This window comes from Aphis gossypii, chromosome 2 (genome assembly GCF_020184175.1).
Source record: "Aphis gossypii isolate Hap1 chromosome 2, ASM2018417v2, whole genome shotgun sequence".
NCBI lineage: Eukaryota > Metazoa > Arthropoda > Insecta > Hemiptera > Aphididae > Aphis > Aphis gossypii.
The window spans coordinates 4691954-4714077 of NC_065531.1; the positions used below are offsets into that span (position 1 = coordinate 4691954).

At 30.0% G+C, this 22124-nt stretch overlaps 3 protein-coding genes and 1 long non-coding RNA gene across 6 annotated transcripts; 2 read left to right on the plus strand and 2 right to left on the minus strand.

Moving 5' to 3' along the window:
- Positions 1–1406: 1406 nt before the first annotated feature.
- On the plus strand, positions 1407–3887 carry LOC126550266 (uncharacterized). The gene is made up of 2 exons (XM_050201455.1): positions 1407–1934; positions 3055–3887. The coding sequence occupies exons 1-2, from the start codon at positions 1874–1876 to the stop codon at positions 3345–3347; spliced, it is 354 nt and encodes a 117-aa protein (XP_050057412.1). The 5' UTR covers positions 1407–1873; the 3' UTR covers positions 3348–3887.
- On the minus strand, positions 1928–6117 carry LOC126550267 (uncharacterized). The gene is made up of 5 exons (XR_007604315.1): positions 5928–6117; positions 5463–5560; positions 2740–2777; positions 2099–2230; positions 1928–2030 (listed from the first exon to the last, which is right to left on the minus strand). It is a non-coding gene; the product is annotated as an uncharacterized LOC126550267 (long non-coding RNA).
- Positions 6118–6371: 254 nt separating this feature from the next.
- LOC126550454 (uncharacterized) lies at positions 6372–17866 on the plus strand. 3 transcript variants are annotated; one of them, XM_050202062.1, is made up of 18 exons: positions 6376–6845; positions 6904–7014; positions 7134–7301; positions 7759–7848; positions 8446–8486; positions 8559–8668; positions 9011–9069; positions 9129–9207; positions 10236–10320; positions 10388–10490; positions 10564–10671; positions 10761–10949; positions 11032–11210; positions 12404–12514; positions 13529–13708; positions 14157–14213; positions 15349–15528; positions 17107–17866. In XM_050202062.1, exons 1-18 carry the CDS (start codon positions 6789–6791, stop codon positions 17135–17137), a joined length of 1938 nt encoding a protein of 645 aa, XP_050058019.1. In that variant the 5' UTR covers positions 6376–6788; the 3' UTR covers positions 17138–17866. The 3 variants fall into 3 exon arrangements, with proteins under 3 accessions (XP_050058018.1, XP_050058017.1, XP_050058019.1); XM_050202061.1 differs by lacking the exon at positions 17107–17866 and having other exon boundaries at positions 6372–6845; positions 15352–16406; XM_050202060.1 differs by lacking the exon at positions 17107–17866 and having other exon boundaries at positions 6375–6845; positions 15349–16406.
- Positions 17867–19264: 1398 nt separating this feature from the next.
- LOC114127744 (uncharacterized) lies at positions 19265–19759 on the minus strand. Its single transcript, XM_027992065.2, has one exon. It carries the CDS (start codon positions 19757–19759, stop codon positions 19265–19267), a length of 495 nt encoding a protein of 164 aa, XP_027847866.2.
- Positions 19760–22124: the final 2365 nt, after the last annotated feature.

The window sequence follows — 22124 nt, forward strand, 5'->3', positions numbered from 1 at the left end:
TTTGAGCTTTTGTCAAAATACTTAAACGATTTAACTATTCAATATTATTATTCTCCAATATTATAGGCACCACGGTAGATAATAGCAGGATCAACGTCAAACCAACTGTCGACCGATTAAAGGATGTAATACAGTCCGTTTCCGGAGTCGGTGGGCAATCTAATAATGCGGAGTCGAATTCTGGGTACTCTAATTCAGTGAAACCTACAGGGTCGGGCACAACGGTACCGCAATCAGAATTATTAATAACCACCACAGGACCAGTTACTTTAAGTGGCAAGCCAAATCAACCATTGGAGACCTATCAAAACAACGCGTGTAGTTGTTCGTGTAGTATTGAAGACTTTTGCGGAGATTGATGGCCATTTTTTAAATTTTTTCACCGAAAACCCGGAAATTAAACCTATTGTGTATTCATAATAATTATACTGTTTATATAATTTTGTCTAAATCAGAGGACAACATTTACTTTACATTATCCAACAACACTATATCGATTGCACATAGAATCTAAATAATATATGGAACCTAAATACTACCAATTTGAAAAAACTTAATTTTTCAGTAGGTATACAGTAGTAGCTTATTTTTCAAAGATATGATGGTGCATACGATTTTAACCAAATTTTATACCATTCAAAATCGTTTTTAATCACAATCGTCGGTACTAAATATTATAAAACGAAGCATAGTATTTTTTTGGTGTTAATTGGTAAATTATAATTTTTAATTCCTAAAATCGTAATTTTAGTAATTTTTTCTAAAAGGTAAAATTGACTGTTTGAAAAGATATAGTTATTAATTTTTCAAATTTATTATGAAATTTCATATTTATAGTAGCATATTAAGGCTATGAAATAGTTACAAAAGTTTAATAATTAGAGAATAATTTATTACTATAAAAAAACCAAAAAAATGTCATTATAATGAAACTTTATAAAATTATCAATTAATAGTATAATAATTATTGTAATAAGACAATCAAATTATAGACCCTAAATTGGATTTCGACTAAATGACAAACCAGAAACTAATAATATTTTAGATAATTTATACGTTAGAAAATGAATGATACTTGAATGATACATGCACTAACACTAACATATTAGTTATGAAAAATTCGTCTTATTACTTATTAGATTGTATTGGAATCAATTTAGAAGTTTTTAAAAAGTTATTTTATGAATTTAATCCGATAGTTTCTAATTATTATTCATTAATAGGTTATACAGATTACAGATAAGTTTTTTGGAAATTCAATCAAATGCAATCAACAACCGACTAATCAAAACTGGGAAAAGAATACCATGATGATTTAGGTTTTAAACGTAATATCACAACACGGAATATTCCTGTGCCAAATTGAACAAATAGCGAGATGACTGACTGAAGTAGCAGGTCGGAGTATATGTTTTTAGATAATCGAATGTGCGCGTTTCTGGAGAGTTAATCTAATCACTCTAATAGTCTAATTTTATAGTTGTTATTTTTCTAAGTGTGTTAATGACTTCAACAATCCAGTGAAACATACGAACTACTACAAAGACGAATAGAGGACAAACCTTATTTTATTTTTAGCGGTAATCAAATGCAAATATGATAGTTGTGCGCAACAATGATTATCTTTTTTGAACATTTTATTGTGTTTTGTTAATTACCGGTTAACCGCAAGGTAGGTATGTAAATTTCTACGAAGGGGCGTAAACGTTATAATGAATTCGCCTATAAGACTATAAATCCTTAACCCCGCAATTCACCAACATCAGTCTGCAATTCAAAATAATCTTTGATGTCATTAAAATATTATATTAATCCTGGTGTCTAAATTTTAATATATAGAACGATTTGCTCGTTTTTGTGCTAGTAAGTTAAAATGATCGTGAATAATTCAGTTGCATTGTTTGTAGTTGCGATGCTTCTCCAGCAATATTATTGTAAGTATATCACGTACTGCTCAAATATTATATTGTTCTGTTGAGATTAATGTTGAAAAAAACTGTGGTACCATTTGTTACACCTTAAGCAATAACCTATTAATTATATAATATTATCATAGAATTATCGACCAACAAAAAAATGTTTATTATGTTATTTATACTTATTTTTGGCTCTGCTCAAAATTATTATGCATCATTACAAAATATGATAGTTACAAGTTTGATATTTTCCAACAATGCGAACGAAATCGATAACTATTGTAAAATAAACTGTCTTTAAATCATACAGTTACCTATTTTAATAATTAAAATATATAAACAATATTAGATATTAAAATAATATTAAACCTAATAATCTTTCTGTGTGATAAACATTTATGCTTTGAACAACATTATTATCGTTATAACAAACCTTATATAACAAAGCGACTCACAGATTTCCACTTTAACTTTCTTCAATAATGCTATAATACTTATTATAATATTAAGTCTTAAAAAATAAAAATAATAATAAAATATTATAATATTTAGTAATAAGTAATAAGTAATAACTAAGAGCTAGTGTAAAGACTAATGCATTAAAAACGTATTGTTTAAAAATATACACCTATGCATCGAACAATTTCACATATGTAATTCAATATAGACGGAAAAAAAATTGAAAAAAAAATACAGATAGATAATTAATACACAACTTCTATAATTTATTTTTAAAATTAACAGAAATAAATATTATAAATAAATAATTTAATAAATTTTGTGTTGAAAAATACTGTAATCTAAACTAACAAAAAATACTTACTAGAGTGCTTGATTTTCAATAATCATTCAAAATATGTCCTAAAAAAATAATGAAAACATACCATTAAAAAATATATAAAAAAAAATATGACGTTTAAACCTTAAAATTTCAACAATTGCAGTAATATATACTGTGTACTGAAAATGTTAAATTTTTATCCACAACAGTTGAGAATTTGTTTTTATCAAAACATATTATTATTGTTCTTAGCAAGCATAAATATGTATAAATATAGGAAGTGTTAGAATTTATCTGTATCGCAATAATTAAGAAATATTAATAAACGAATTTCAACGAATTAAATTTTGTTCTTAGGTAAACCAACACGTCGATTTATTAGGGAAATTAGTAACGAGGATGAGCCTAGAATAAATAAAATCAAAGAATTTCTAGGCCAGTTACAGGGATATGGATCACTTGGCTCTACATCTCAACCACAGTCGTCTCCAACACCAACACATCAGCCAGATTTATCAACACCATATCTGCAAGAGACCGCAGCTGGTCCTGAACCAGCAGAAACTAAGATACAGCCTTCCATAATGGCTAGGGATGGAAGCACTTCATCGACTGGATTTCAGTCTTATACAAATTACATGCCGAGTTAATTAAATCAATACTGTAATGATATGCTCAAATTTACATGTCATACATTTTGTAAAATTCGTTATTTTCATTTAATAAAATATAAAACGGTCGAGTTGTCGCACGCATGTAATAAAATCTAAAACAACCCCAATAAATCAAGTCACTGGTGATTGGAACGATTCCTATTATCTAGTCTCGTACAGGACACTGTACGGGATTATAACGGTACAGCGCAACACATGCAACTTCTTTCATGTGCCGCCGGAGACGGGGGATGGTCCGGTCAGGGTCGCTTTCACCAGGGAAAAAGACAATTTTCTTTGGGGACACCGACACCTTTGATCGGGCCGCCGATGACTATGGCGGGCCTGACCTAAATCGTCTCCTCTCATCAGTGCATGAGCACCCTCCATAGCGAGTAGTGCATGAGCACATCCAAAACATATAAGTGCACGAGCACCACCCAGACAGACAAGTGCAGGAGCACAGCAGACTTACTCACAACCACTCAAAGGACATTGCCTACGACAACTTTACTGTTTCTTTTTTCTATAACGAAATTTGTTAAAGTGTTTAGTTATTTCTTTTTTTGAGTGCTAAAAATTTTAATAAATTCTATCCTTGTTACGTCGACTGCAACCATAGACAGCTGCGGACAAGGTAAGGTGCATGCGCATCCATATTTAAACAATAATAGTATTATAGAGTTTACTTGATCGTTCTCGAAGCTCGACCTCGAGAACCCTCCGACCATCAGGAGGAAGGTGATTCCGCAAATTTAGAGTGATAAAATATAGGCTAAAAAAATCGATAAATTTCTAATAACTTACAAATATACTTGAGGCAATCATTCAAGGCTTGTGCCCCTTGTCATTGCCGATACAATTTATTTGAACTACTTCGCTTAAATCAAAACATTACTTTTAAAAATAAAAATATTAATCACATATTAATATTTTTACCTTAACTAATATTCATATTTTTAGTTTCTTTATTTTTGCGTTATTACTTATTACAATACCAAAACCAAATTCCCAACCCAAGTCAATTTAGCCAATATCAGAATCAAGTAACTCAATCAATGAACCCGGGTCAATTTTTGAATTCCAATTTTGCAAGTGCATCTGGTACAAGTTAAGGTCGATGACAAATATCGAGACCAGACATGACATCAAATATATTATATAGTTAAAATAAAGATAACTTGAAAAAAATAAATAAATCTGAACTTCTACCAAAGCAAAATATTTTAAGTACTTAACCTAACCTAAATAATTGTAGAATATAATTTATACTAAAAAAATCTATCTACAATTATCAATAATATTATACTAGAGAGATATTAAATACAATATATTATGTATAGATTATAAGTAATCGGTTTTAATAAATTAAATGTTTATCTAACAAACGGTGATAGTTAAATGAGTATTATTCCGTCTTTTGAAATCTGCCACATGTTTGTAACAATAATTAAAGATTTCCATTATTATATTTTAGCTTAACTTGAAGCAAGTATATTATAATGATATATTTAATTTATGAGTCTGTATGAAATATACCACTAATAACGATTTCAATATGCACTTACCTATTGAACGTTCACAAAGTAAATTATTTAATAAAATTAAAATAGTTGTGGGGTCAACTGCTGTATCAACCAAGTTTTCACTTTTTTGTCAAAAATAATTAATGATCATAGAATATAGATAGTATAGGTAAATACATTAGTTTCAAATGCGTGGTATCAATAGCTGAAATCTTACACTATTAATTCTTACTGTTTTTAGAATAGTTCTCAAAATATTTTAGTTTTTACACACTTTGAGTATCATGGACCACAGTGTAGCATGAAATGGGTGTTAAAAACAATTTTATAATATAGTGAATTATGATTATTATTAAATATTATGATATTATAGTTTATGGTTGTATTTTATAATATAATATGCATTTTTAAATAGATGGAAAAATAAAACAAAATATTAATCACAAAATGTTCAAAACATATACGACATATACGCAGTATTGAGTTAAAAATCGTCTGTAGTTTTTTGAAGTTATAAAAGCTTGTCTATAAAACAAACAACAACAATGTCCAAACATTCATATCGTCATGATGTTGTTATACGTACATTTATATCATCATTAGACAGAGCTCCCAAGCAGAATATACAACTGGTCAATTTTTTCGTTCATTTTATCAACGGGTGTCGGTTGTGAGTAAAGTCATCTGATAAATACACCTTGATTATTATTAATATTAATATTATTATGTATCTAATTTTGAGACTATGTTAATACTAATGTACACGTTATACGTAGTGTGTGTATTTATCGAGGGAGACTTGTGCATATTAGTTGATATAATATTATTTTGTGATGTTAATAAATGTTTCTTCGTACTACAAAACACTTTGTATATTTAATTTAATAATTATATACCTAAGTATAAAAATATGTTGTCTTGTTGGTTTGTACGTTAACTTATAATTGAATTATGAGCATTTTCAAATATTTAATATCTTTCATACTCATAACTCACTTAAAAAATAAAATATGGTGAAAACCCAACTAGAGAATACAGATAATGTTCTTACCTAAAAGTTTGATAATACGTCAATTCACTGTAATACCAAAACTAAAAGCACACTATTGAAACTGGGGAACGAAAATTTACTTTGTCGTATGAGTGTGTAAGATGGAGGCAATGCACGTGGGTGCAACGTCCTCTAAATAATATATTAAATTTTACACATAACAAACCAATTTAAACATATGAAATATATTTTTAACTGTATCATAATATCAAGTTGCTATGTTAATTAAATGAATATCTTCAGTTACCTAACCTTAAAAAAGCTGAAGATTACGTTGTAAAATCTTCAGTTTTTCACTTAATTAGATCAAAAATATGTTCAAAGTAAAAATTATGTTTATATTATTGTACTCAGCATTTGTTACAATTGTTATTCACATAATACATTTTATATGGATCTTATAAAAAACAGTTTTATATATTATATTTATTAGTCAATTTTTTGTACTTTTTTGTAAAACAACTATTTATTTTATTACCTATCGTTTATTTAGAATCAGTATTACAATGAAAATTTAAGAATTTGACATAATACTTACGAGAGCCTATTCAATAACATCATAGCTTAGGTATTTACTAATATAATCATACAATATGCTACCGTAGTCGACGTGTATTTTGTCATTTTCAATATTAATATGATAATAAAATAATAATGTAAATTCATGTTATATTATACTGGCTACTAAAACAATAAAATATTTTTACATCCTTTTTTATCGTCTTAGAAACAATTATTTAAACATTATTAGTTGATATTTTTCAACAAAAGTATTAACAGTTATTATCCGTTCTTACTAATTTGGTATTTATTTCGTGAAAAATAATCTATTTCATATTTACGATATTAAATCAAAATAAAATGGGTTTCGCAGTTAATGTAGAACATCTGATTCAAATGGCGATTGATGCCAGAAATGTGAGTATTTGTTTAATTGCATATGAATATTATATATAATTATTGATGTAAATTTCAGAAACATATAAACCACTATTTCTTAATTCGACTTTTGGAAGTGGTTGTGCGCCACACAAATTTAAATAAATTTTACGTTGATTTTACCGGAAGTGACCAAAACCGTGCGCAGGTATTTTACATTACAATACATATTTATATATACTATAATATCGATTATACTAAAAACCTGGTACTTGTAAGCTACATACTATTAAATTGTAAATAACGTTATTAACTAATAATTGAAAGGACGTTTATACTGGAATTCATGACTCTTTAACAATACCACTGAACGATGATTTTGAAGTGACGTTTGATGAAGAATATGATGGATTTTTACGTATTGAACGACCACGATCTACATTAAAAAGAAAAGCTCGTCAATGCCTAAAGCACGAAGATTTTGAAGAATCTGGAGTAAGTGCAGACAAATTGTTATAAATTGATCGTTTATTAGTCCCAAATCGGGATGAGTGATCATTTCCGTATAGGTATTATAATATATTTTATAGTTTTTAAAGCCATCTTAAGGATTTTTATCGTTAGAATGTATGTTTATACATTAAACATAATATTAATAACTCAAAAATTATACATATTCAAACTTTGATTTAAGTACAACAGAATTTAAAAAAAACTCATACAGGTACTTACTAATATAAAGTAAGAAAAATGGATGTTATTTGAAAAATAACTTTAATCTGAGTTATTTTTATTATTAAAATTTAAAAAATGATAAAATGTATCACGAATAACATAATTTAGAAGTAGTTATCTGGTCGCGATCTAAGCTGACCTATTAATGAATTTAAAAAGAATTTAATATAACCATTTATATTATTATGTATTCATAAGAACTTCAATAATGGTTTAGATGTTGGAGATGAGTGGAGAATATGATGATAACCCAACTGTTTCAATTCAAACTCTCTCAACACAGAAAGAAGTCACCGAAGATGCTGAAGTTAGTATAGTTATATGAAATATGATAATAGATAAGTCTATTTCGAATAACATTTTATATATTCTTTATAGTCTGAATTTGCCCCTGTTAAATTTAGAATTACCCACTATACCTCGCGGGAAGTTTAGCTGGTTTAATCTCCAATAATATTCTATTATTAATATTTGAGGATGCACTTGGGAAATTCAATAGGTATCAAAAAATATTTATAATATAAGAGCTATACATAGATATGTACAACGGGTATCGAAATGTTGGCTAACCTAACGATATTTAGATTTGAGTAAAATCAGTTCAGTTGTAATCATAGATTGTAGACAAATATGGACTATAGTTAGGTAAGGTAAATACATGATTTAAGAGACTATAGTGAGTAAATTTAAAAACAAAAAATAATAATTTCGACAAAGGATGGCAGGGTTTCAATCTTTTTATACACCTCTATTGCATACACCACTACCGAGTTTTTTATAGGTACATTTATCTACGTTTACCCTTTATGACCCTTTATCTATCCTTTATTTTTATCATACTTAGGCATACGTAAGTCAATTTTCACAACAGCATTGATTTCTTATATTTTTTAATTTATTACAGACGTATGAGAGATCTGTTTCTATTGAAGAATGCAAAAAAAAGTAAAAACAAATCATTTATAGTATACTCTTTATATTATAGATGTAAGACATATCTATTTATCTATTTTTAAGATCAACGAATTCAATTGAGACTGAAGCTGCCATGCATGATACGATCAAAATGATGCAGGAGCAATTGAATGCATTAACATTGAGGTTCAATGAATTTCAAATTACACAAAGTAAATAACATTTAATTCTACAATTATTTTGTTTTAGATTCTAAATGATGATGAATGTATTGATTTTACATTGCTTCGATAATGTACTTTAAAAGAAGTTATTAATTTAACTCTCAAGGTTGAGTTTATTAGCAGAAAACATTTTCTATTTTTTTTTTTTTTTAGATTTTTGTTTTATAAATGCCGATAAAAAAATATGATCCGAAGCGCCTTACAAATTTTCTATTTTTAAAATTAAATATATCGAAATTGAATAGACAGATAATATTATGTCGATATTGTATTGTTTTTTTAATTAAAAATGTTTGAACACAACTAATACAATATTTGTTCTTTTTACAGATGTTACAACATCGAATTTGACGTTACCAGATCCTGAAAACGATCCCGAATCAATAAATGTATAAACTATAATTGTCTGATAAACTTACTTGATTTATAAGTTTTATTTTTTACGTAGGAATGCGAAGGAGAATCGTTTGAAGCATTATCAATAGAGTTCGAATATAATTCAATTTCAACATTTTCATCAGAACCCGGTAATATTGAACGTTTTACTTTTGTTAATCGATATCTAATTGTCACAGCATTATTGGCATTCCTTAATTCTTATTCAGTTTATGTAGATATATGTAAGCCAGGAATCCAGTTTATCCCAAAGGCAGTATTAAAAAAAAATATATTTATATTTCCAAACTTGGCTAGTTAAAAATTTTTTTTAACTTGTTAATATAAGTTGATTTAGAATAATTTGAGTTAAGTTTAAAGTTCAAAGTTCGATTTTTTTAAAGCAATACCTATTTCTAATATATTTTCCAAAGACTAATAAAGAAATATAATAATTGTGTAATGAAAACACAGAAAAACGCGCCTTATTAAACGTTTAACTGGATAATCTGATAGTGTTATTATTGAGCGATTTTCAAATAATGTATTTGGGTGAAATTATAATTTTTAAGATAATTTATTATTCCTGGTTATTACCTTAATTAAGGGTATTTTAATTTATTTATTTTTAATAAAAATGATCATTCCTATAAACTGGTTAAATTAGAAGAAAATAAAAACAAAAATAAATTACTACTGTGACTTGTTACGAAATTTGACTTTAACTTCTAACTTGTTCAAGCCCTTATTTAAACTTGGAATTAATTGGATACAACAATTATTAATATATTATTTATGATACGTTTTGGATATTTTGATTTATTTCCGGTAAAGTCATTTTACACAGTATACAACAACATACTTTTTTATGATGAAAAACATTTTGAATCGTATTAAAATAGTTGTCATAATTATTTAATAATAAAAATTAAAACATTATACACAACAAAAAAAAATTACATTTTACTCTAAAAATAAAAAACGTCTGTTAAATATTTGTTTGGAAACATTTTATATTTCATAGAAGTAATAATTTATCACATAATTTTTAGTCTAAAAAGTATGTTTTTACTCTTTTAAAAAAAGGTTTCATGTACAATTCAAATATGAGAAATCGTATTTAATTTTATGTCCTTTTGGCATTAATAATGATTTACATTTGTGCGTTATTTTTAACTAGAGATAATAAAAGAGATAGAGGAGGAAAAACCACCATTTAATGTGAACACATTTTTAGAAGAACAAAAGGAATATTATATTTATAAGTATGTTAAAAAAAAACTAATTGATATGCGTTATAGTCATATACCAATTAATGAAAATTTTTTTCAGTAACGATCGAAATGTAATTGAAGAAATTATGGAACATCTATTAAATGAAAATAAAAATCTTTGTTGCGCTATGCAAAAATTTAAAAAAAGCATAAAAGATATTGTAAATTATATTCTTTTTTAAATCTACTGCACAAAATGTTCGAAAATAAAAAAAATAATTATCTTACTTTCAGCCTAATGATAATTATAATGATTATGAAAACGAAGAAATTGACATAGAACAAAAATTCATAAACTCAGACATTGATTCATTGTTTACAGTTAAAAAACGTAAATTCGATGTAAGTCATACAATAGAAATAACTTAATTAATATGATCAAAATTCGAAAATAAAATTCTTAATTTAAAATATTATTTGATTCGTAACAGCCAACAAAACAAGAAGATAATTTGAAAAGGTTGGATATAAGTTCCAAAGGAGAAGTATACTTAGATATTTTTGGGAGAAGACAAAAGAGGAAGGATCTATTTTTGCCATTGTCGATACGAGATTTCCGCGAATTCGATCTCGATTATAGAACAAATTTTCAGATTATGCTTAGTTTTTTTGAATCATACGTAATTATTATTATAATTTTCATATAAAAATATTTATTAATGTACGGCGAGGTATATCGAATATTTATGATGCTTAATATAGAATAAAAAATTTGAGAAGGATAGAAGAGATATTGAAGAGTTACAGAAGTCGTTTGTACATAAAGAAAAGTACCTTAGATTTAAAGAAGCGGTAATGTCGACCCATAATGAAATTAAAGATCAAATAAGAGAATATATTATAAAAGATCCTGAAGCTAGTGGAATTGTCAGATTTATAAAGTAATACACATTATTGATTATGATAATAATTATTGGTATAATTTATTAAAACATTTACATAAAAATAGTTTATGTTTTATCAAGTATTCCCTACCTATTTTTTATCCAACAAATTATTACCAAATTATTTATTTGAATAGACAATTAAAAATACACAGGTGTAACTGAAAGACAGGATTAGATATGGAAAATGGAAAAAATAAATTAAATTAAATTTTATAACATTATAAGTATAACAATTACATTACCGACATATACCATGGTCTATATACTTACAAGCACTATAGATAAAGCTAAGTTTTATTAGTTACTACAACTCGAATTACTCTGAACACTATAATTTTATCAAAATCGGTTTATACCACGGTATATTATATATATTATAATATACCGTGGTTTAAACTAACCAGGGATTTACAAATTATAATTGTTAAAATGTGTTAAGATTTATTTAAGTAAACCAAGAATAATATATTTTTTAAACCAATGATTAAAATTAAAAATGTAAGATAAGTATATGTTTAGTTAATTTGTTTGTTATACGTTGATATCATTATATATCATAATTACACATTATACTGATAATAATATTGATTGAAACTAATATATTAATCAAAAAACTTAAACAATTTAATTTGTTAGTTAGCTGAAGGTGGTGTGAATTGTTAACTTAAAATTGAAGCCATTCACGTTCAAGTTCTTTATTTTTTTTTTAAATAACTCGTTTATTTTTGTGTTCTTTAAAAAAATATTTCTCCCATGTTTATCTTGTCATTCATTCAAATAACTACTTTATAAATATTTAAATTAATTAATTTTAAAAGTTAAAAAAAAAAAGTTTCAAGTAGGTAGGTAATTAACTAATTACTAATAATAAGCCAAATAGAAAATAAAACGTATAGTTACTAATATTGGTACCTATTCAATTAAATCACTACAATTTAGTTGAATTATTAATTTATTAAACAATGGTTTAGTGAAACATACGTATTACGTATAAAAAATAATATGACGATAAAAGATATTTCTGTTATGATTTAAAATATACGCAAATTCGTTAAAATTAAAAAAAAAAGAAATAGAATAGTACATAATGTACAATAATTAATGTATGATTATAATATTAAAAATATATTAAATAAAAATAAATAACATATATCAATTTGTTGATCAACTTTCAATGTTTTTTATAGAGAAGGAGCATGTATATCTTGTGGTAGACCCGCAATCATGAAAACAACTAACTCTCATCCCATTTATTGCAATATGCCACCTAATTCAAACGAAAAAAAAAGGAACCAAAAGTATGGATACACTATAGTTAAAATATAACACAAACATTAACTCTAAAATAGGTATTCATAATTAACTTTAAATATAGAGTATTTTGAAGTTAATTCGTATTTTGTTTTAGCGAGAATGCTAAAAAAAGTATAAAAAAAAATGCTTTTTACCTATAAATTATTCATGTTTAATAGTAAAGTTTCGAGTAATTTACCTATATATAGATACACATAAAAACTTAATAGTGGTCCTTAAACTAAATACGATATAGGTACTATCGAGGCAGTATTTTACATAATATTATAATTTGTTTATCTGTGTAACTTAATAATAGTATGCACTCATGTGCTATAATGTATATTACTTAATAGAAAAACTAATTAAATTTTTCTTTTTTAATTTAAGTATCAAGTAAATTTTTTTTTTATGAACTTCATAACTTTGTCAAATTAATTGGCCATTGTAATTATTTAGTCCTTTTTAGTTACCTATCTTGATAAATAATACAAATAAAACAAAAAATGTTAATATTTTGATTTAGTAATTTTAAAGATACAAATTCATAATAATTGTGTAAAGCATTACAGTTTAATGTACAGTTTACAATAAATATTAAATAATAATAGTAGGTATGATGAGTTAATATAAAATACATAGGCACTTACTTGTGTTTGACAAAATTGAGCACAAACTAAGATAGTTAAGTAATCATTAATTAATTAATTACTATATTGTACTAATAATGTATATATAAATATTCTTGCAACAATAGGATTTAGGTGATAATTAAAAAAAAAAAAAAAAAATATCTTGTTTTTAACTGAGTTAAGTTAATATTTTCACGATCATATTATGATATGCTCTTCGTATTATCCTGTCTTATGCAATCTTTTCTATGTATTGGCAAAAACTTAACTATATCTAGGTACCTACACAATTTGATATGAGAGCTAAATTAAAATCGAATTGTACAATAATAATCTTTAAAACACCATATAATATTTTTTATCGTCATAATAAACCATTCATTTCAGAAGCGAAGGAGTAAAAACCCCAAAACCAATGAACACTTATAAGCAAAAAGAAAGTTTTTTGAAAAACGTGCCAATTTGTACATCCATGCATAACTTTCCTGTGCCAACAACGGTGGTGCCAAAAAAGAAGAAGGAAGAGTTAGAATACGAATTAGATCGTATGAAAAATGATTACAAAAAGTATAAATTCATATTAATAATAACAATATTATTTCATAAAATACATTTATGATTAAGTGATCAAGGCGATTGTATTGTACACAATGTAATTCACTAAGCTGTTCACCTAGACAACTTATTTTTCACTTTAAGTTATTAAAAGACGTTACCTCCACACGTGTTATTTCTGTGTTATAAACATACAACATACCATATTTTAAAATATTTAAATTTTTAAATTTTTTAAAGGGTGTCTTCATTTAAATTTATTTATTTACCTATTGTAAGGACAGCCGTGTACAAAAAAAAAAAAATTAAAAGGTTAACCATTAGGTATAATATAAATATCTGTATCGAGGTGAGTAATTAATGAAAAGTATAGTATAACACAGTAATATAAAATTTGTTTATCAAAAACAAAATACTGCATAAAAAATAATGATAAAAATTAATTTTAAAATTGTTTCAGTCAACCGTTGGATGCCAAAGATTTGATTCTTCTAGAGAAATTGACCAAACAATTTAAGTGAGTAAATTTATGAACTAATGTATATTATAGGGCATTTTTATACATAGGTGGGTACAAAATTCACAAAAAAAGTATAAACTGTATAAATATATAATATATAACACCATACCAGGTACCAACAGAATTGATTATCGAACATAATATAATAATAACAATAAAGGTATCTACCAATTTTCTAATAATTTGTGAATCCTGAATAAACGTAATTATCTGTTAATATAAATAATTAGGTCGTGTGTGTCTATGTGGTTAATTTTCTATTGTAATTTTGTACAATACACTCCTGTACAAAATTATTATATATTTGTAATTGTAACTTGTATAAAATCATATTATGTGCTTCATGAGTAAGAGGTATATTATTTTCAGAAATCTTGCATTCTTGCCTATATGGCTTCGATAAAACTTATGTATTTGTTATGAAAATTAACTAAACGCGTAATAGTGATTTTTAAAATATTATATTATAAAAATATTATTATATTAATATTATTTATATATTATTTAATTATTATATTAATATATTATATCATTTATCATAATTATAATCCGTCTTTTAATAATTGTAATTATTTAGTCCTTTTTAGTTACCTATCTTGATAAATAATACAAATAAAACAAAAAATGTTAATATTTTGATTTAGTAATTTTAAAGATACAAATTCATAATAATTGTGTAAAGCATTACAGTTTAATGTACAGTTTACAATAAATATTAAATAATAATAGTAGGTATGATGAGTTAATATAAAATACACAGGCACTTACTTGTGTTTGACAAAATTGAGCACAAACTAAGATAGTTAAGTAATCATTAATTAATTAATTACTATATTGTACTAATAATGTATATATAAATATTCTTGCAACAATAGGATTTAGGTGATAATTAAAAAAAAAAAAAAAAATATCTTGTTTTTAACTGAGTTAAGTTAATATTTTCACGATCATATTATGATATGCTCTTCGTATTATCCTGTCTTATGTAATCTTTTCTATATATTGGCAAAAACTTAACTATATCTAGGTACACAATTTGATATGAGAGCTAAATTAAAATCGAATTGTACAATAATAATCTTTAAAACACCATATAATATTTTTTATCGTCATAATAAACCATTCATTTCAGAAGCAAAGGAGTAAAAACCCCAAAACCAATGAACACTTATAAGCAAAAAGAAAGTTTTTTGAAAAACGTGCCAATTTGTACATCCATGCATAACTTTCCTGTGCCAACAACGGTGGTGTCAAAAAAGAAGATAGAAGAGTTAAAATACGAATTAGATCGTTTGAAAATTGATTACAAAAAGTATAAATTCATATTAATAATAACAATATTATTTCATAAAATACATTTATGATTAAGTGATCAAGGCGATTGTATTGTACACAATGTAATTCACTAAGCTGTTCACCTAGACAACTTATATTTCACTTTAAGTTATTAAAAGACGTTAAATCCACACGTGTTATTTCTGTGTTATAAACATACAACATACCATATTTTAAAATATTTAAATTTTTAAATTTTTTAAAGGGTGTCTTCATTTAAATTTATTTATTTACCTATTGTAAGGACAGCCGTGTACAAAAAAAAAAAAAAAAATTAAAACGTTAACCATTAGGTATAATATAAAATATCTGTATCGTGGTGAGTAATTAATGAAAAGTATAGTATTACACAGTAATATAAAATTTGTTAAGTAATAATTAATTAATAACTTACTATATTGTACTAATAATGTATATATAAATATTATTGCAACAATAGGATTTAGGTGATAATTAAAAAAAAAAAATAAAAAAATCGGCAAGTGGGTACCGCTCTGATGTACATTAGGGGGTGGGGTGGACCTCGGACTAGGGTAGATTAAATTTGAATGCAATGATAGGTATCATTGTTTACGAAAAACGATTCTGAACGGAGATGATTTGTCAGTCTAGAATATATTATAATTAAATATTGTCATATATTCTATTTTGAAACAAATATTCCGATTTCATAAAAATTTAAAATTCAAACGCTCAAAACATTTTTCCTATAATGACGCTTAAAATGTTCTCTATAGCTTTTTCAAGCAGAACTTATGGAAAACATAGTGTTGATTTTTTTAACGTTAGATATAAATACGAACAATTTTATGAATTTTGAACTACAAAATAATTTGCAAATATTCATGATTTTTTACCGACACTTTAAAAAAAATTTCTCAAAAAAATCGAAAATTTCAGTGGTTTATAAATAACTCAAAAAAAGTCAAAATTTTTTGAAAATTTAATTATATACAGATACCACTGACATTAACATTTGGTGAAAATTTCAAGTATTTTCAGGGATTAGTTTTTGAATTACAACCATAAAAAAAAAACCATTTGGTCGAAAACTGGATTTGCGTAAAAATTCCCGTTTTTCCGCCATTTTTTTTTTGTTTTTCTCGTTTTTTTTGAAAACTGTTGGAAAATGTTAACTTTTTACCTGTATAATGCACCAAGGATATTCATTTTTACATCGGAAACCACCCACATAGTTTGAAATTGGAGCATTATTTCGACTAGTTATGCTGTACACAGACACAAAAAAAAACACACATCATTGTAAAATCAATACATTTATCACTTCGTTCAGAATCTAAAATCTTATTTTTCATGAACTCATTACAAGTCTTTGTATGAGCCTTTCATTGAAATACGAATTTTACAAAGTCCTTTCGTTGTGTAATTCTTATTGTCATTTTTGCGGCTTCAGCTAAAAGATAATAGATTAATTAGTGAGGGCATGTAATTATATATAAACATATAAATATAAGAAAATATAACTGTAATAATTATATATTAGAAAGTAAGTTTAATCTTTATTATAAATTATAACTGTTTATTAAATCCTTAGAAAACCTGAAAATAAAAATGTCTGGAGATAAAACGCAACAAAGTGAATGTTCTGGATCAGATACACTATGTATAGTTAAGCAAGTTGTATAGTAAGTTATAATTTTATAAGCTTATTATAGTTTATTTATAGTAAAGTTTATTCATGTGTTTTTTCATTAATTTTATTTGGTGTGTGGGAAGGGTGGCAGGGTATTAACATTTTAAATTTTCACTAAATTTTCTAGTCTCTAAGAGTTTTTGCCGACATTACTACGCTTTTTTGAAATCTATGAATAGTTGCCACATATTCTGCCAATATTCGTACCTCTTTTCAATTATTTGGCCTATTACGGATAATTGTTCTGTGGTTAAACAGTCCTCCACATAAGGGACCATGTGATTTAGTAAAATTCTAGAGAAGACCTTGTACGCAGAGTTCAAGAGCGATATCCCTTTATAATATTGTCACATTTTTTCTTGTCTCCTTTTTTGTACAATGGTATGATGATTGCCTAATACCATCTATCCGGTACCCGTTCTTCCATCCATATTTGCTGGCACAGTCTGTATATTACTACATGTAGCTCCTCACTTCCATATTTAATTAGTTCTGCTGGAATATTATCCGTACCCAGTGCTTTCCAATTTTCAGTCCAATTATAGCGCTTTGTACTTCATCTAGACTAACATCCTCTACATAGGGCTCCGTTATTTCATATTCGACATGTGTTACAGGCTTTGCTGGCATCTTACCATTTAGTTATTTTTAAAAATAACCTTTCCATCTCTCAGCTCTTGACTCTGGCTCCATTATCATTTGTCCGTCTTGGTCTCTGATTGCATTCCATATAGGGTTGAATTCTTTATACCTAAATCGTCTTCTCTCATCAGTGCATGAGCACCCTTCATAGCGACAAGTGCATGAGTACCTCTCAACCAGACAAGTGCAGGAGCACAGCATACTCACCCAAGACCACTCAAAAGATCCTGCGTACGACATCTTTGCTGTTTCCTTTTTTTAAAACGAAATTTGTTGAGTGTTCAGTTAGGTATTTATTTTTGAGTGTTAAAAAATAATAATTTCTCTCCTTATCACGTCGACTGCGATCACAGACAGCTACGGATAAGGTAAGGTGCATGCGCATCCATATTTACAAAATAATAGTTTTATGCAGGTATTTTATTTTATTTATTAATTTATCAGATTTTAATAAATTAATAATTAACTTAGTATTTTATGAACAGTTTACTTGATCGTTTTTGAAGCACGACCTCGAGAATCCTCCGACGATCAGGAGGAAGGTAATTACGCAAATTTAAAATAATAAGACATAAGTTAAGATAACCAACAAATCACTAATAACTTCTAAATATATTTGAGACATTCATTCTAGGCTTGTGTCCCTTGTGAATGTCCTACAATTTATTTAGAAAACTTAATTACTTTACTCTAATAAATAACTAATAATTTATAAATATATTTGAGGGGATCATTCAAGGATTGTGTCCCTTGTGATTGCCAATACAATTTGTTTAAAACCACCACATTATATCTTCACCACTATAATACTCACTTCACCTAAATAATATACTATTTAATAAATAAAAATATCAAATAATATATTAATAAAAGAGATAGCCCTACGCCATCGGAAAAACTGGCCTTCGGCCCACATTACAACGATTCTTAACTATGGTTAAAGATTATTCTGTCTGCGTTGACGTTCTCTTTCTTCGTCTTCCTTGGTCTTCAGAACATTGACCACGAAGTCGTTGATTGCCAAGAAGTTGATTCGGGATTTCAGCATCATTATGATTGCGGTCTTTGCCCTTTGGTTTAAATTCCCCTTCTATCTTCACTTCGAGTTCTCTTCTCTGCCTCCACCACCTGTCGCAGATGAAAAATGCGTTTTCCGCATCGTCGTCTGGCGCTAAACAGTCTATGCTTTCGGGTGACTCCAGCTTCCGAATTCGGTTCAGATAATTTCCGAAACAGCCATGTCCAGATAGAAACTGTGTGAGGTGGAAGTTGGTACTACCGGATTTTCTGGTGTACCACCGCGTTATGTTCGGGATGAGCTTCCTTGTCCAGCATTCGAATTTCTCCCACCTCTCCTGCCAGTTGCTAACTAATAACTATATCATATCTGGGTAATGCATCTGCGCCAAGTCTTCTTCTAAGGAATTCCACCTCCCGCTCTCTGGCCAGCATGTCCGCCGGGGGAGTTGCGGCTTTTACATTTGCTGCCGCTTCTGAAACTGTGCGATAGGCACAGGTTCTGCGCCTTGTTGATGTCCTTAGCATTGGCAGGAACAAGGTCCATGGTATGAGCCCAGGCCGGTGCGTCGTATAGCAACTCGGAGTGGACGACTATAGACAGATGGCGCCGCCTGTCCTCGCGCGGACCTCCGACATTAGGCATTAGCCTTGCGAGTTGTGACCCAATTTTTTCTGCCTTTGCTGCGGACTTACTTACGTGGCTCTTAAACAGTAGCGTGTTGTCGATGGTCACGCCCTGGTATGTCATTTCAAATGATAGCGGAATTTTGTGGCCACACATCATAAGTTCCGGTAACTCGAACTTATACTTGTGCGTGAACATGACAGCCTTCGTTTTATTGGTGGCGATCTCTAGGCCAAGGCTGTGGATACGCTGCTCGACTTCGAACATGGCGCTGTTGGCCCTTTACTCCAGGTATCTTACAGTTTTCGCTGATACCAATACGAGGGTGTCATCCGCAAAACCCATCAATTTTGACCCATCATTAAGTGGTTCCTTGAGTACTCGGTCGAATGTGACGTTCCAAAATAACGGCCCAACGACCGAGCCTTGAGGGACCCCTCCCGTAATTTCAAAGTCCAGTCCTCTATTCCGGGGACCTTGGTCCATGGTTCCATATCTGCCTGAAAAGTAGGATTGGAACATTTTGACTAGGTATGGAGGGGTGCTCCACATTTCCAACGCAGTGAGAATGTCTTTCCACTTGATTGTGTTGAAAGCATACCTGATGTCGATCCCAATCGCCAGGCAAAATTTACCGCCGTTGACCTCCTTGACAATGGTTTGATGCATTTGACGGATGGCGTCATCCGTTGACATCCCCTTTCTGAACCAAATTGGTTAGGGGGAAGGCCACTATTGCTTGATATAAACTCATCAAGCCTACGGGTGAGGAGAGATTCCAGAAGTTTCCCTACATCGTTAAGAAGACACAGTGGTCTGTAAGATGATGGAACACCTTCTGGCTTGTCACCTTTTCTGAGCAGGATTACTCGGGACGACTTCCATTCGGATGGAAAGGTCCAGCACTTAAGGCAGTTGTTGAACAGCTCTACTAATGTACGAGGGTTGGCCTTGTGTACGGCCGCCAGTATGCGAGTGGTGATACCATCCGGACTTGGGGCTTTGTTCTTCCTCTTGGCTCTGTCAACGACTGCATCGACTTCCTCTGTGGTGAATTCCACGATTGGCTCCGCTGGTGTTGTAAGACTAACAGGTCTATGTTCATGTGGTGGGAAAAGCGTACTGATGACATTCTCCAGAGTCTGGCGCTCCATAGTGGCGGTCACCGGTGGTCCCTTAAGTTTGCGCATCACTAGCTTGTAGGCCTTTCCAAATGGATCCCTGTCTACAGAGGCGATGAGCTCGCACCAGCAGGCTTTTTTGCTCCGAGGAATCGCGTGTTTTTCTAATCCGATTCTTGGTCGTGGTCAACGCGTCGTTGGTCCTCTCAAGTTCAGCGTTAGCTCGGTCCTCGTTAAAGTCTCCCACAGTCCGCTCCCGCAGGCGTGCTATGCGGGCTACCATTCTGACCTTACTTCTTTTAGCCCTAACGCATTCCGAACGAAGGGTACCGATTTCCGCGTTCAACCAATGGACTGGCGGCCTCCCTGGCTTTGCGATCCCCCGTATGGGCAATGCAAAGTCGCATGCTGCAGTAATTTTTGACCGAAAAGTCAAGGCTCCGGCCTCAGCCTCTTGGTTATCACGATGATGGAATCCGTCAAGTTATGCTGCAATTGACAGTCCGGTGCAGAAGGCTTCAGCGTCTATCCCACCTGACGTGTTCCATCCATGGGGGTCTCTGAGGTTGCGGCTGGTTTGGAGTGCTACCACTGAGATAAAAGCGGATAGAATGATGATCACTGTTGTTGAATACAGACTCCATGACCCTCCAGCCGCTAAGTCGCCCGACTTATGGCTCTGATGCCAGTGTCAGATCTATTACAGAGCCAGCCCCTCTTGAAAATGTGGGAATGGAACCCGAGTTCATGATGACGATGTCCAGCGACTCGATCAGCATGCCCAATTTTTCGCCTCTCGCGTTGCTGACCCAGTCTCCCCAGGCTGCGGACCTGGCGTTTAAGTCTCCAGTGACTAGCACCGGCACATCTTGAGGGACGGTCCTGACACTGTCTTCCAGTCGTTGGAGAAAGTCAGTGAAGTCCTCAAGAGGCTGGTTCGGAGACACGTAGCAGCTGAACATCTGAAAACCGTTTATGCGTGCAGAAACGAATTCTGGATCCGTCAGCACGTTGACTATAGTCGCTCCGTCGCTCGCGATGTATATGTCAGCTTTGCTTGGTCCCGAACTGGCAAACCAGGCACTAGAGTCTGCGTTCACCATATAAGGATCGCTTAGGAATGCGATGCTTATCTTCTCCTCAATCATGTACTGGACGATAAGATCTTGCGCCACGCTACAGTGATTGAGGTTACACTGGATAAATGACGTCATAGTGGTGTTGGTTTCCCCGAGTCAACAGACTCTTTCTCCTGGTCCGGCATAGTATCGAGCGGGACCGGAGCGGAAGAGGTTGCCGTTGGGCTCCAAGCGACACCAGGACACTCCCTGGCAATATGTCCCTGTCTTCCGCACTTATAGCATCTCCTGGGGGCTTCTGCGGCAGTGCATCTTGCCGCCACATGATTGCTGCCCTGGCATCTGTAGCAGGTAAGGCTTTTCTTTTCCAGTAGTTTAATCCTGCGTCTGCCCCAGCCTAGGGTCAAGTATTTCAGTTCTGCCAATTTGATG

Excerpts from the sequence above, each read along its gene's own strand:
- LOC126550266 (XM_050201455.1), top strand. The coding sequence starts at position 1,874 with ATGATCGTGAATAATTCAGTTGCATTGTTTGTAGTTGCGATGCTTCTC. Across the intron at positions 1,935-3,054 it reads GCTTCTCCAGCAATATTATT|GTAAACCAACACGTCGATTT; the intron begins GTAAGTATATCA and ends TTTTGTTCTTAG.
- LOC126550454 (XM_050202060.1), top strand. The coding sequence starts at position 6,789 with ATGGGTTTCGCAGTTAATGTAGAACATCTGATTCAAATGGCGATTGAT. Across the intron at positions 8,669-9,010 it reads TGAATTTCAAATTACACAAA|ATGTTACAACATCGAATTTG; the intron begins GTAAATAACATT and ends TTCTTTTTACAG. Across the intron at positions 10,672-10,760 it reads TTAAAAAACGTAAATTCGAT|CCAACAAAACAAGAAGATAA; the intron begins GTAAGTCATACA and ends GATTCGTAACAG.
- LOC114127744 (XM_027992065.2), bottom strand. The coding sequence starts at position 19,759 with ATGTTCGAAGTCGAGCAGCGTATCCACAGCCTTGGCCTAGAGATCGCC.